Source organism: Dendrobates tinctorius, unplaced genomic scaffold (genome assembly GCF_039654945.1).
Source record: "Dendrobates tinctorius isolate UK_male_01 unplaced genomic scaffold, ASM3965494v1 ptg000246l, whole genome shotgun sequence".
Taxonomy (NCBI): Eukaryota; Metazoa; Chordata; class Amphibia; order Anura; family Dendrobatidae; genus Dendrobates; species Dendrobates tinctorius.
The window spans coordinates 3640245-3656168 of record NW_027361913.1 but is presented as its reverse complement, the minus strand read 5'-3'; the positions used below and the strand labels follow the sequence as shown (position 1 = coordinate 3656168).

Sequence of the window (15924 nt, the reverse complement as noted above, 5' to 3'; positions counted from 1 at the left end):
GGCATAAGCTGCCAGATTCTCTTGCATGAGAATCTACGCTAGTGTAAGCCAGCCCTTATGCTAGGTTTCTGATTCAATGGATGTTACTTTTAAAGGAGCCTGTCACCAGAAAAAAAAGCTATTAGCCTGCAGATACAGTTGTGGCCAAAAGTATTGACACCCCTGCAATTTTGTCAGATAATACTCAGTTTCTTCCTGAAAATGATTGCAAACACAAATTCTTTGGTATTATTATCTTCATTTAATTTGTCTTAAATGAAAAAACACAAAAAGAATTGTCCTAAAGCCAAATTGGATATAATTCCACACCAAACATAAAGAGGGTGGACAAAAGTATTGGCACTGTTCGAAAAATCGTGTGATGCTTCTCTAATTTGTGTAATTAACAGCACCTGTAACTTACCTGTGGCACCTAACAGGTGTTGGCAATAAGTAAATCACACTTGCAGCCAGTTGACATGGATTAAAGTTGACTCAACCTCTGTCCTGTGTCCTTGTGTGCACCACATTGAGCATGGGAAAAGAAAGAAGACCAAAGAACTGTCTGAGGACTTGAGAAACCAAATTGTGAGGAAGCATGAGCAATCTCAAGGCTACAAGTCCTTCTCCAAAGACCTGAATGTTCCTGTGTCTACCGTGCGCTGCGCAGTGTCATCAAGAAGTTTAAAGGACATGGCACTGTGGCTAACCTCCCTAGATGTGGATGGAAAAGAAAAATTGACAAGAGATTTCAACGCAAGATTGTGCGGATGTTGGATAAAGAACCTTGACTAACATCCAAACAAGTTCAAGCTGCCCTGCAGTCCGAGGGTACAACTGTGTCAACCCATACTATCCGTCGGCGTCTGAATGAAAAGGGACTGTATGGTAGGAAACCCAGGAAGACCCCACTTCTTACCCCGAGACATAAAAAAGCCAGGCTGGAGTTTGCCAAAACTTACCTGAAAAAGCCTAAAACGTTTTGGAAGAATGTTCTCTGGTCAGATGAGACAAAAGTAGAGCTTTTTGGGCAAAGGCATCAACATAGTTTACAGGAGAAAAAAGAGGCATTCAAAGAAAAGAACATGGTCCCTACAGTCAAACATGGCGGAGGTTCCCTGATGTTTTGGGGTTGCTTTGCTGCCTCTGGCACTGGACTACTTGACCGTGTGCATGGCATTATGAAGTCTGAAGACTACCAACAAATTTTGCAGCATAATGTAGGGCCCAGTGTGAGAAAGCTGGGTCTCCCTCAGAGGTCATGGGTCTTGTAGCAGGACAATGACCCAAAACACACTTCAAAAAGCACTAGAAAATGGTTTGAGAGAAAGCACTGGAGACTTTTAAGGTGGCCAGCAATGAGTCCAGACCTGAATCCCATAGAACACCTGTGGAGAGATCTAAAAATGGCAGTTTGGAGAAGGCACCCTTCAAATATCAGGGACCTGGAGCAGTTTGCCAAAGAAGAATGGTCTAAAATTCCAGCAGAGCATTGTAAGAAACTCATTGATGGTTACCGGAAGCGGTTGGTCGCAGTTATTTTGGCTAAAGGTTGTGCAACCAAGTATTAGGCTGAGGGTGCCAATACTTTTGTCTGGCCCATTTTTGGAGTTTTGTGTGACATGATCAATGTTTTGCTTTTTGCTTCATTCTCTTTTGTGTTTTTTTTCATTTTAAGACAAATTAAATGAAGAAAATAATACCAAAGAATTTGTTTGCAATCGTTTTCAGGAAGAAACTGAGTATTATCTGACAGAATTGCAGGGGTGTCAATACTTTTGGCCACAACTGTATGTGGATAAGCAGCAGGTTAATAGCGTTACTTACCTGCCTGGCGGCTGCACTTAGCTGAACGCTGCAGGGAGAAAATTAACTTTATACCCCCGGCAGCGTTCATCTTTCAGTCCCGGGGGCGGTGCCATGGTGGGTTCAGTCACCGCTTTGAGAATACAGAACGGCAGCTCTAACCACGCCCCCGGGACTGACCGACATCCGCGTCTCATGCAGAGCCAGTGTCCATCAGTGTGGGGGGGTGCGGTTACAGCTACTCCTATGTATACTCAGAACAGTGACTGAACCAGTGCTGCCCTCGCGACTGAAACCAGGACGCGGCCATGGGGAATACCGCACCAGGAAAACAAGTTACTGGGATGAATTTAAATTTAGTAAACGGGAGTGTCCCTGCCACCCTAACACACATTTCGTTAGAACTTCTTCAGGAGGCGTGTGTACAGCAGCCTTTTATTTTGTTTATTTATGTGATATATCTAATAAAATTGTAATTTTTAAGTGATTATACTTTATGGTGGTGGTTCATTCCCCTCATTGTCTCAGGTATTCAGTCTTGCATATAAGTGTTTTGGCCCATTGAATTGCATGTTATCAGAAGTACATAACCTGTTGACAAGGGGCAATGCACTGGTGATAACTATGATTGAGACAAGTGTTTTGCTTGTTTGGTTGGTGATTGTTAGCCTGTTTAGGTAGACCAGTAGTTGGGGACAAGTATTCTGAGAAATGCATTGTTGGCCTTTCTAAATGGTCTACTAGGTAACTGAACATTTGTTTCACGCATTTTTACGTAAAGCATGTGACCCCTTTATGTGTTAAGCTGGGGTTTCAAGTGCTTTATTCATGGTGTTGCATGCAGTTGAGTGGTCTGTGTGGTGAGCTGGAAATGAGTCACTTGCATTCATTGATCTTTGTACAAGAGCAGAGGCAAGAGGCGTATTTATAGACCAACAGCTGATGTATTTTAATCTGTGCCGTCTCTTTGCAGAGCTCAGTTAGGCTTCGGTGCTGTCGAGAGCCTGCACTCCTGTGACCAAACCGATTTTCCAGACTCTAATACTTGAAAATGGCTGAGAAGCAAATTAGGTAAGTTCTCTTAAACCTAGCTTTTATCACTTGTTGAAAAGCTGCTTGTTAAAAATGGATGACCTTTTGGATTTTTGGAAGCAAGTGTGTGACTTGTGCGGATAAAGTCAGACATGATATCAAGCTTTCAATAGAATAATTTCTCTGGTGGCCTAATATAGGTCAGGTCCCTATAAGTATAGTATCTAAAGAGGTCATCGACACATCACGTGATGTGGAGCTCTAAAAAGCTGCTGTAATATACTTCTGACAATGTGAAGATCCAACCCTGGTTTGGTTGGATATTTTAATTTTTTCTTCAATTTCTGTGCAGTCACATACAATCTGTGGTTGAGCCAATTTATGCTAAGGAGAAGCTAATGTTACTGAATTATATTTTACATGCCTATGGTAATACTACTCAGTCTTACAAAGCTATGGGTGATAGCCTAGTAATGCATCTCATTTACACAAACTCTTTTTTACTTTTAGTTTGCCCGCTAAGCTCATCAACGGTGGCATTGCCGGTATTATTGGTGTGACTTGTGTTTTTCCGATTGACTTGACCAAGACGCGGCTCCAAAACCAGAGGAACGGTCAACAAATATACAAAAGCATGTGAGTAAAAGGGATTTAACCCTGAAAGCAAACAAAAGGTCTACTTTAGGATGTCCACAAACCCTTTCTTATGTGTATTTCAGATGGGACTGTTTGGGAAAGACTATACGGTCAGAAGGATACTTTGGGATGTATAGAGGTATGTCATAGATCTGTATAACCTCATTGACTCAGTTAGTCAAATGCAGTGGTAGAATAAGCAATAAACTTACTACTGTACATCCTGAACAGTGTTGGAAAATATAGACTTATGTTTAGTGCCAGAGACCATGTTACTCTTTAGGACTCGGGCACACTGAGTAGCATCCGATTATTCTCGCATGCGAGAGAATCGGGTGCTAAATGCAAGCGACCCTCAGCTCAAACTCTGGTGCGAGCATGAGCCAAGTGTTATTTTACTGGTGCAGATAGGTTGGAGAACTTTATTTCTCCATTCTGTGAGTCGGCATATATACATAGGCTTGTAAGGGTTCATGCCATCCGATATACGCTTCCAATCGCAGCATGCAACGGGGGGTTTTTCTATGCCGACTCGCCATGAGAAAATAGACGCTAGCCGGTAATGCTCCATAGTATAAGATTGGATCAAGTGCAATCTTTTCCAAGTTATAAGCTGGCTACTCGCCAGTGTGAACGAGCCCTTATAATGATACATTATCTACTGAACGTAAGCCTGCTGTAGAGCATTTACTCGTGCATCCTGTTTCCTGTTCATCTATGTTGCCTTAAGACCTGCCCGCTGATATTTACATGTAAATAAATGTGTCGCATAATAAAGCAATCCTGCTTATTTGTTGCTGAAGTATATATTCGTCATAGTTTTATATTAGCATTGTTATATTGTAGATAATAATTAATATCTGTTACTATAAAGTAGCTTATAAATCAAATCTGTATACCCTTATATTGACCCAATGCTTCTTAGCCTTTATTGGGCTCGATGGGTATTTGTCGTCCAGATTTAATATGCCGGACTGTTGTATGTAGAATGTTGTTTGTTGCATCTGTGTTTTTCATATTGCAGAGCTATCGCCGTGGATTTTGAGGGCTAGCCGATGTGGCGAAGCCACGATGGATCATTAAATGTACTCCAATTGTAATTAGGAAAATACCTTTTGTTTATATATTTTTGTTTTACTTTTATATATATTATTTATATATTTTATTCTAAAGGACTCTTTATTTTTATTTTTTTATCAGTTGGGCCTTTTTTTTCCTCCATCTCTTTTGTATATTAACTTCTGTCTCATCTTCAAGACAGTTCACTAAATGTTAGGAGTGACTAAATTTCACATGAGTAATTTAGATACATATTAAAGTCCCACTCCAGCTTTCTTTTTTTTTTTTTTTTCTCTTTTGCATTGCTGGGGTTGTTCTTCTAATCTAAGGTCACTGACCCTAGTCTCTTATACTTATACCTCCGCCATCTTCACCTTTTCACCGTGCCGCCATCTTGTGACCAGAAGTCAGAAGTATTGGTCACAAGTGCTCAATGTAAGTCTATGAGAGCAAGAATGAGGCTCTCATAGACTTGTATTGAAAATTGAACTCCGGCTCACTCCGGCAAACACTACAGCGATCCAGCAGGTCACAAACTTCAGAAGACCGACCAGAATGGTGCTGATGGAAGGTGAAGTTGGCGGCGGGTAAGCACCACTCCAGCTCTGCAGTAAAAGAAGAAAAAATAAACGTCTGCGGTGGTGCTTTAAGTGTATTTGTCTTTGTTAATTATCCTTTACTAATGCAAATCATAAGTGTTAGCTTGTAAGGGACAATACACACTTACAGTACACGCTGTGGTTTACAAGGCTTTTGACATGTAGAATAGTGAGTTATTGTTGGGGGTTTATTTTTCTCCCACTTAATAGTTATGTGTTTTTTTTATAAAACACACTTTATACCCCAATTTTATGATCCTTCCCCCCCCCCCCCCCCCCTAATGCCACATTCACACATTCAGTAATTGGTCAGTATTTTACATCAGTATTTGTGAGCCAAAACCAGGAGTGGGTGATGAATACAGAAGTGGTGACGTGTTTCTATTATACTTTTCCTCTGATTGTTCCTCTCCTGGTTTTGGCTTACAAATACTGAGGTAAAATACTGACCAAATACTGAATGTGTGAACGAGGCCTAAAGCTGAACTATTGTCATTAGTATTGAAGTCGAACTCATGAACTGTCTTGATAGAAGTCTTCTGAATTATCCTCTGCACTCCCCCTTCTGCTTTCTCTGTTCTATTCTGTTTCATGGATTGTCATTAATGCTGTCTATTGTCTTACTTTACTTTTTCTTCTATATCCCCTAAATCTCACTACTTGTTTGAAAAGCCATATTATCACTTATACACTGGGAAAGAAAAGCGCCCACAAAAGTCTACATGCCCATAAAATATGAGCAAACAATAAATACACGTTATAAACCAATGTAACAAAACAAATCCAATTGGACAATATTAAAAAGCTGAAAAAATATTAAAAGTGTTGTGTGATTAAAGCATGAGTGCAAAAAACTGATGAGCTAAAGTGCAGGAATTGTATAAAGAAAGATGTCAGTAAAGTATTAAATAGTAACGTCCCAAGAAGTCCAATGCAGTAAGTTACCCACCAAACTGAGACCTAACACTACAGCAATCAGACCACATCCATGCGCGTTTTGCCATCGGCTTTCTCAATGTCATGCAGTTACCTGCATCTAAGTAACAACTGTTACCCCCTCACGTGTTAACCTTACTGGATAGTATACGGCCACAGATAGATAGACTTTAGATTTGCTTAACGGGCTGAGCCCTATAGCTTTGCGAGCACTTGAGGCATCCTAATTTATGCCACATAATAATCTGTACAAAGTAGATTATACTTGACAGCAATACAATTTCTGCATTACTCTATTACACAGTAACATGGGACATATATGTGAGCATGATAAATATGTGTAAACGTATTTTATCTAAAATAGTTGGCCATTCATTTAGTTGTAAACTAAAGCGATAGCTACTCAAGACACACAACCTAAATCACGAAAACTTTTGTGTATCTATAGTTTGTCCTCCACATCCATCGTGTCAGATACTCTGTTTTAATTGTAGTATCTGTGAATGCAGTACGTTCTTCTGCCTATACATCCGCTTCACGTTAGTCTTTGTAACCAGGCTGTTTTCTTTATAGGTGCTGCAGTGAATTTGACCCTAGTAACTCCAGAGAAGGCCATTAAATTAGCTGCTAATGACTTCTTTAGGCACCACTTGACTCAAGATGGGTAAGTATTTGGAAGAAAGGATTTTGTTTTATACGGAGTTGCCCTGGGCTCTTTGAAACCTGCTTTTTTTTTTTTTTTTTAAAGTTCCATTTTAATGGTATGAGTGGCAAACTGATTTTACCCCAATACGTGATTACTTTGAATGCATCAAAGAAGAATTCTTGAAATATTTAGGCTGTGTGCCCACGATGCGTTTTGTTAAGCGTTTCCGCAGCGTTTGAGCCGCATCAGACACTGCAGAAATGCTTAAAACATGCATCAAATTAATTAGCATGCGTTTTTGGCTTCTTGTGCCAATGCATGCGTTTTTAACCGCTCAGGAATCGCTTAGCGGCTAAAAACGCAGCATGCTCATTAATTCCCGCATTGCTCAGCGTTTTTAGCCATCCCCAATGTTCCCAGAAATCGCGTGTCAAAAAACGCGCGGAAAAAGACGCACGTTTTGTGGGAAAGGGGATCCTTTTCCTGAGCGTTTAAAAACGCTAGCGTGGGCACTTAGCCTCAAAGAGGTTCTCTGGGATTTCTCAAAAACAAGAAGGGCAGAAAATGAATTATAAAATGACTATTACTTGCTTACTCGTTCCCTTTGGCCAAATACTGAGCGAGTGCACGTGACCTCATCGTGAGAATGAAGGGACAGCAAGACCCTTCTTCTTTTTGGCGCATCAGTGCACACAGCTGTACAAGGATCCTAAATGGAGCTATTCCCGTCACCCATCACAAAAAGGGGTTTAGGTTCCATTTTGCATGCTACACCTCTGCATACTGTCTCAGCAATCCAGTCCCTTTATTCTCTGGCTCTGTCGCTTTTCGGAGGACAGAACCCACCACTTGTAAAGTGATGTCGTATTCTAGCAATTTGCCATTCAATTCTAAGATTGGAATAAATTATTAAAATTTCCAGAGTTGCATCCATATTTGTCTAGGCTTCAAAACTGAAATCTCCAGGACTCGGTGACTTCAAAGAATTTGTTCTGGTGGTATGCATTTTTTCTTTTTTTTTTTTTTTTTTTGTTTAATAGCCTCAAGCTCTGCAGATGGAGCTAAATTGCTGTGCACCCCTAGCGCATTACATAATAGGAGCTTGGCTATACTATTAGGTGTGTCTGACAGGATGTCAACTCATAGTAGTATTAAAAGCAGAATTGTGAATGCAGTCTAAGACATGCTGTAACGCATATGTAAATCAGTCAATGGTATGGAGCTGAAAGGTTTTGAAGCTTTTGCTTTACTTTCAGTGTTAACATGGCATTCTTAATTTTAGATTTCTTTTACAATGAGGAATTAGATGTACAAGTGCTTCTCGCAAAATTAGAATATAATCAAATATATCATTTATTTCAGTTCTTCAATACAAAAAGTGAAACGCATATATTTATATAGTCATTGCAAGCAGAGTGATCTATTTCAAGTGTTTGTTTCTGTTAATGTTGTTGATTATGGCTTACAGCCAATGAAAACCCAAAAGTCATTATCTCAGTAAATTAGAATAGTTAACAAAAACACCTGCAAAGGCTTCCTAATCGTTTAAAAAGGTCTCTAAAGGGGGTTTTACACATAGCGATATCGCTATAACGTCACCGATTTAGTGACGTTATAGCGATATCGCTATGTGTGATACTTACCTCCGACTGGCTCCTCCGCTGTCCATTGCTGATCGCGCGAGAATGTCCGGCTCCATTTCTCGTCGTCAGCTTCCTGCTGGGCTTCCTGCTGTGACGACGAGCGATGCGTGGAGGCGGGCGGGAGGACGTCAAGATCGCTGTGTGTGAAAGGTGAGTATCGTGCGCTGCGTCGCTGCTGCATCGCTGTGAGGTCTGCCTGTGTGACAGCTCACTAGCGATCATTTAGCGATGCACCAGCGATCCTGACTGGGTCGGATCGCTGGTGCATCGCTAAATGTAAAGGGGCCTTTAGTCTGTTTCTGTAGGCTCCACAATCATGGGGAAGACTGCTGACTTGACAGATGTCCAGAAGGCAGTCATTGACACACTTCACAAGGAGGGAAGCACACAAGAGGTCAAGGTCAAAGAAGCTGGCTGTTCAGAGTGCTGTATCCAAGCATATTAATGGAAAGTTGAGTGGAAGGAAAAAGTGTGGTAGAGAAAGGTGCACAAGCAACTGGGATAACCGCAGCCTTGAAAAGGCCATTCAAAAATTTGGGGGAGATTCACAAGGAGTGGACTGCTGCTGGAGTCATTGCTTCAAGAGCCTCCACACACAGACTTTTTTTTTTTTTTAAATTTGTTTATTAAACCATAAGCAGTTTTACAATACATTCTGTGCAAAATGTTAAACCTAGTACAAAATAGATATGTACAATTAGCATGAAGACATGAGGCATAATATGTGCATCAACTGTATGTAAATAAAGCAGACATAATATCAATTGAATCACAATGGTGTTATGTTATTGTACCAGTAATAGAACCTGCCTGGCTTCTAAACTCTACCGACATCTACTAAAACATTAACTATTCTGCAGCCTACTTCTATATAGCAAGCAGTTTATTGTGCGACATCTCTGCTCTGCAAGGTAAAGTGAGAGGAGTTCCATCTCTCCCAGATCTTTTTAAATTTACCTGGGCACCCTCTATTCTGATAGTGTCCTTTCATATGTGATAATCGAATTTACGAGAGTGATCCAGGACCCAAGAGAAGGAGGTGAATTCCCCATCCATCGTAGTGCCAGTATCTTTCGTGCCATGAACAGTGTCTCCTGTAAAAAAAAATTCCAACATAATGACCCCACGTCTCCTCATCCCACACTCCAAACAGACATATCAGCGGTTTGAGGGGAACAGGCGTTTGTACAAAGGATGTTAATAACGACGTCACCCCTCTCCAGAATTGCACAACAACAGGACAGCACCAGATCATATGAATAAAGTCTGCATCCATTGAATGACATCTCAAACATTCCGATGACGGATATCGACCCATCTTAACGAGTCGGATTGGGGTCAAATATGATTGATTAATAATGTACAATTGTATCATCCTGTTGTTGGCAGACGGAGACACCCAGATTGGTGACTCCAGAATTTCTTCCCATTCCTCATCCCGTGTATCAGGAATGAGCCTCTCCCATTTCTTCTTAACGGAGTCTATGGCACATTCTGTCCCCACTGACAACATATATGTATATAGAGAGGAGATGAGACCTTGAGGGCCCTGTGACTTGAGGATCCCTATCAAGGGCAGAGACGAAATGGCATCACTCATATCTAAATTTCTCATATGCAATTGAAAAGCTGACCTTAGTTGTAGATAACGGAAAAACTGGGATCTCGGGACACCGCAATTGACTTGCAATTGCTCAAAGGATATTAAAGTACCATGATCGTATAGATCACCCATCGTAGAGACACCGTACTGAACCCAGAACTCGGCAGACGGATGTTCACGCAGCACCTGGAGGTAGTCATTATTCCACAGGGGCATTTCAGCTATAACATCGCCAAATCCAACCACTCCCTTAAATCTGTCTCCATATTGATCGTGCCAGACGGAGCAGAGGCAGCAGTCTTGGGACATTTATTTTCCTCACTTCTAAAATACCTAGTGGGCAACTAGTCCCTGCAGCATGAAGAAGGGGACTCGCAGAATTCGGGAGGTGGCCTCCAGGCATCCATGTGCTTAAGGCCTTGGCCTGTCCAGCTAGATAATATAAAAAGAAATTGGGTAATGCTGACCCCCCCCCCCCCCTTGGGTCTCTGTAGAGTGGTCAACTTTAGTTTAGGCCTGGCTTTCCCCAAAATAAAGGATGTGATTTGGGAATTTAAATGAGCAAAAAAGGATTTGGGCACCACCACCGCACTTTGTTGAAGTAAGTAGTTAAGCTTGGGGAGTAATATCATTTTAATTAAATTAATATGTCCGGCTACAGACAATGGAAGCTTACCCCAGATCGCAAATTTACCCCTGACCATCTCCAGCAGTGGTTGTATATTGAGTTGTAGATCAAATTTACTGCCCTTAGAGATATGAACCCCCAAATATTTGAAACTAGTCACGATGGGCAGCAGGGAGAGAGTCTCAAGTCGTGGCATTGGAGCATGGGAAAGAGGCATCAAAGCAGATTTATCCCAATTTATGTAAAGGCCAGAATATTTACTAAATTTATTTATGGTAGTAATCACTCTTGTCAGGGTTTCCTCTGCTTTGTCCATAAATATCACTATATCATCAGCGTATAAGCCTATGGTATCCATCCGACCCGCTATCTCTATACCAGCGATATCAGGGGATAGTCTTATACGAATTGCCAGCTCCTCAATAGCGAGAGCAAAGAGGGCCGGGGAAAGAGGACACCCCTGATGGGTTCCCCTATGCAATGAAAATGATTCAGATATGGAGCTATTTACGATGTCCCGGGCCTTGGGCTTCATGTATAAGACATTGACCCAGTTTTGGAATCTCTCGCCAAATCCATATCTCTGCAAACATGCACGGAGAAAAGGCCATTCAAGTGAGTCAAAGGCCTTGGCCGCATCTAGTGATGCCAATGCCCATTCATTATCCGGTACCAGAGAACTATATTGGGCCACTGACTGGACACGTCTGATATTTGTGGAAGTGCTCTTACCCGGCATAAAACCCGTCTGATCAGGGTGTACAGTCCACACACCGACTTATCAGGGCATGGGCTACAAGTGGCGCATTCCTTGTGTCAAGCTGCTCCTGACCAATAGACAACGCCAGAAGCGTTTTACCTGGGCCAAGGAGAAAAAAACTGGACTGTTGCTCAGTGGTCCAAGATGTTTTCAGATGAAAGTAAATTTTGCATTTCATTTGGAAATCAAGGTCCCAGAGTCTGGAGGAAGAGAGGAGAGGCACACAATCCAAGCTGCTTGAGGTCTAGTGTGAAGTTTCCACAACCAGTGATGGTTTGGGAAGCCATGTCATCTGCTTAGTGTAGGTCCACTGTGTTTTATAAAAAACCAAAGTCAACTCAGCCGTCTATCAGTAAATTTTAGAGCTCTTCATGCTTCCCTCTGCCGACAAGTTTTTTGGAGATGGAAATTTTATTCTCCAGCAGGACTTGGCACCTGTCCACACTGCCAAAAGTACCAATACATGGTTTAAAAGCAACAGTATCACTGTGCTTGATTGGCCATCAAACTCGCCTGACCTTAACCCAGTAGAGAATCTATGGGGTACAGTTGTGCTCAAAAGTTTACATACCCCGGCAAAACTTTTGCTTTCTTGGCCTTTTTACAGAGCATATGAATGATAACACCAAAACTTTTTCTCCACTCATGGTTATTGGTTTGGTGAAGCCATTTATTGTCAAACTACTGTGTTTTCTCTTTTTAAATCATAATGACCACTCAAAACATCCAAATGTCGCTGGTCAAAAGTGTACATACCCTGGTAATTTTGGCCTGATAACATGCACAGAAGTTGACACAAATGGCTTTGACTGGCTACTAAAGGTAACATCCTCACCTGTGACCTGTTTACTTGTAATCAGTGTGTGTGTGTGTGCATAAAAGTTGAGTGAGTTTCTGGGATCCAGACAGACTCTTGCATCTTTCATCCAGCCACTGACATTTCTGGATTGTGAGTCATGGGGAAAGCAAAAGAATTGTCAACGGGTGTACGGGAAAAGGTAGTTGAACTGTATTAAACAGTAAAGGGATAAAAAATATATCCAATATAGCCAGTCAGCAGCATTCAAACTGTGATTAACAAATGGAAAATCAGGGCCTATGTAAAAACAAAACCACGGGCAGGTAGACCAACAAAAATTTTGTCCGCAACTGGCAAGAAAATTGTTCGGGATGCAAAGAAAAACCCACAAATAACATCAGTTGAAATACTGGACTCTCTGAAAACTAGTGGTTTGGTTGTTTCAAGATGCACAATAAGGAGGCACTTGAAGAAAAATGGGCTGCATGGTCAAGTCACCAGAAGAAAGCCATTACTGCGCAAATGCCACAAAGTATCTTGACTACCATATGCAAAACGGCACAGAGAAAAGCCTCAAAACTTCTGGAAAAGGTAATTTGTAGTGATGAAACTAAAATTTAACTTTTTGGCCACAACCATAAACATTACATTTGGAGAGAGGTCAACAAGACCTATGATCAAAGGAACACCATTCCTACTGTAAAGCACGGAGATGGATTTCTGATGTTTGGGGGATGTGTGAGCTACAAAGGCACAGGAAACTTGGTCAAAGTTAAAGGAAAGATGAATTCAGCATGTTATCCTCAAATACTGCTGCACATGGGACATACTTGGACATTCCAACATGACAATGATCCAAAACATAATGCCAACTTGACCTGTCATTGGCTACAGCAGAAGAAAGTGAAGGTTCTGGAGTGGCCATCTCAGTCTCCTGACCTCAATATCATTAAGCCACTCTGGGGAGATCTCAAGCATGCAGTTTGAGACAGCCCAGGAATTTACGGGAACTGGAGGCTTTTGCCAAGAAGAGTGGGCAGCTTTACCATCTGAGATAATAAAGAACCTCATCCACAACTACCACAAAAGACTTCAAGCTGTCATTGATGTTAGAGGGGGCAATACACGGTATTAAGAAATGAGGTATGTAAACTTTTGATCAGGGTCATTTGGATGTTTTGGGTTGTCATTATTTAAAAAGAGAAAACACAGTAGTTTGAAATGGCTTCACCCAACCAATAACCAGGAGTGGAGAAAAAGCTTTGGTGTTATCATTCATATTCTCTGAAAAAAGGCCAAGAAAGCAAAAATTCTGCTGCGGTATGTAAACTTTGAACACAACTGTGTCAAGAGGAAGATGAGACACCAGACCCAACAATGCAGACGAGCTGAAGACTGCTATCAAAGCAACCCGGGCTTCCATAACACCAGCAGTGCCACAGGCTGATCGCCTGAAATAAATTAACTTTTTGTTGATATTCTAATTTTGTGAGAAGCACCTGAATGCTTGGAGGTTTTTATTTAATTTTATTTTTTTCCTTTAAAGAGGTTGTCCACTACTTTTACATAAATAGCCTATCCTTAGGATAGATCATCAGTGTATGATCAACCGGGGTCCGACACCCAGCACTCCCCACCAATCAGCTGTCTTGGTGGCAGCTGCCTGCCGAAAGCACTCGCTTGCGGAGCTGGCCGTCTTCTGATTGTGGCTGCTCCAGGGTACTGCATATCCTATTGATTTGAAGGATAGGTCATCAATGTAAAAGTAGTAGACGGCCTCTTTAAGTCTGAAATCAAACTGGCCTGTAACGTATATTCAGAGTTCTCCACTCTGGGAAATTGAACGCGCTCTCCATCTGTTAAATGTCTTTGGACATTTCCCTCCCAGAATAGAAATGGTATCCCCGTGAATAATTTATCTGACACCTTTTTAGAGCACTGATAAAATTACACGTTGGATGGACTTGTCTTTTTTAACTGGTTTACATAATCCTTTTTTTTTTTTTTTTTTTTTTTTTTTTTATAGCAAGAAGCTCACACTGGTAAAAGAAATGTTAGCAGGATGTGGTGCTGGGACCTGTCAGGTTATTATAACCACTCCTATGGAAATGCTGAAGATTCAACTGCAGGATGCAGGACGGCTAGGTATCTATGCTCCTCACTACATGATTAGTTTGTATTCAATAAGGACATCAGAAAGGTTAAAAAAAAAATACTTCTGGCAAAACCTTTGGTTATGCCTTATGCAGGAAGCTAGGTGCAGTGCATGACTAAAAGATTAAAAGAGCTCCTGTTATATGTGCGGTCCCCTATAGCCAGCCCCCAGCCATAGCAAATGTATATCCATGTGAGAGGTTTGTTTCTTTAATGGTGTTATTTAGTCATGAGGGAGTGTGCTCGTTACTCGAGTTTTCAGAGCATGCTCGGGTGTTCTCCGAGTATCTTGGGTGTGCTCGTAAATTATGTCTGAGTCCCCGCAGCTGAATGATTTGCGGCTGCTAGACAGCCTGAATACATGAGGGGATTCCCTAACAAACAGGCAATCACTGCATGTATTCAGGCTGTCTAAAAGCCGCAAATCATTCAGCTGCGGGGGGGGGTCACGGACATAATTTACGATCACGCCCAAGATACCCGGATAACACCCCAGCATGCTTGGAAAACTCGAGTAACGAGCACACTCGCTCATCATTAGTGTTGTTCATTGCTCCACCTCCCATCTATTGATATTTATTTATTTTTTTATTTCAGCATCTTGCCAGAAGACTGGTACTGGGATACAAAGCCTTACTCAGGGTGCAAAGCATTTGAATACCATTCCTGTGCTCTCAAGGGCTTATAATGTTGGGCCAATGCTAGTGACACAAAAGTTATCTGCTACGCAGATTGCTTCCGAACTTCTCACAACACAGGGTATAAAAGGCCTTTATAAAGGTCTGGGGGCAACGTTATTGAGGTATGCATTTTAAAGATCCTATTTCTAGTTCTTGTTGCTTGACATGCTTGAAGTTACAGAAAGTGAAAAAGGAAATAAAATTATATATAACTAGGGAGGAAGAAGATGAGGAAAGAAGCATTTCTTATGGTAGTTTAGTGAGCGGCAGCAGGATAATTGCAGGCTTTTCTGAACAGGTGAACTTTCATGTTGATTTTGAAAACTTCCCTGATATGTTGGCGTCTAATCAGTCAGGGCAGCAAGTCCCATTGTATGAGGGAGGCATACGATCACTATATTTGGAGTGTTATGCCAAGGTATGAGAGAGTTTGTAATTAGTGATCGGTGAATCGAACAGTAAAGTTCGTGGTCTGTACCTAACATCTAGTGACACCTTCTCCTGGAAGTCCATGTTACTGTTCGGGTTCAGCATCCCTAATAAAACTTGTTGACAGAATGCAGCGCAGCCAATCAACAAGCTTTTCTGGTGTGGGTACTTTCTGCCCATTAACAGCTATGCCAAATTTTGGCATGACTATGATTAGCCTGCGCAGTATATTAAAAAAAAATAAAAAGACATGGGGTCACCTCTATTTTTGATACCAAGCACAGGTTAAGCAGACAGCTGTGGGCTGCAGCCCTCGGCTGTCTGCTTTTTGCTTTATCTTGGCTGGTTATCAAAATAGAGGGTTCCCCCATGCCGTGTTTTTTTTTTTTTTTCCTTAGTTTAAAAAAAAAAAAAAAAGGGTGGGGTCCCCTTATTTTTGATAACCAGCCAAGATAAAGCAGGTGACACTCGCAGCCACTGACTCACGTGCTGTCCATTCACTTGAACTGGGGCCGGGTTCAGGATTCAGTTCAGG

General features: G+C 41.5%; 1 protein-coding gene across 2 annotated transcripts in view; it reads left to right on the top strand.

Moving 5' to 3' along the window:
- LOC141063211 (mitochondrial glutamate carrier 1-like) overlaps positions 1-15924 on the top strand; it is a 43374-nt gene that overhangs the window by 14381 nt on the left and 13069 nt on the right. Inside the window, exons 3-8 of one of the 2 annotated variants that reach the window (XM_073557271.1) lie at positions 2759-2856; positions 3328-3453; positions 3537-3592; positions 6621-6711; positions 14153-14271; positions 14878-15082. In XM_073557271.1, coding sequence (XP_073413372.1) covers positions 2837-2856; positions 3328-3453; positions 3537-3592; positions 6621-6711; positions 14153-14271; positions 14878-15082 — 617 coding nt within the window. In that variant the 5' untranslated portion in view covers positions 2759-2836. Of the gene's footprint in view, positions 1-2758; positions 2857-3327; positions 3454-3536; positions 3593-4477; positions 4550-6620; positions 6712-14152; positions 14272-14877; positions 15083-15924 lie in introns of those variants that run through there. The other variant, XM_073557272.1, reaches the window with a different exon arrangement.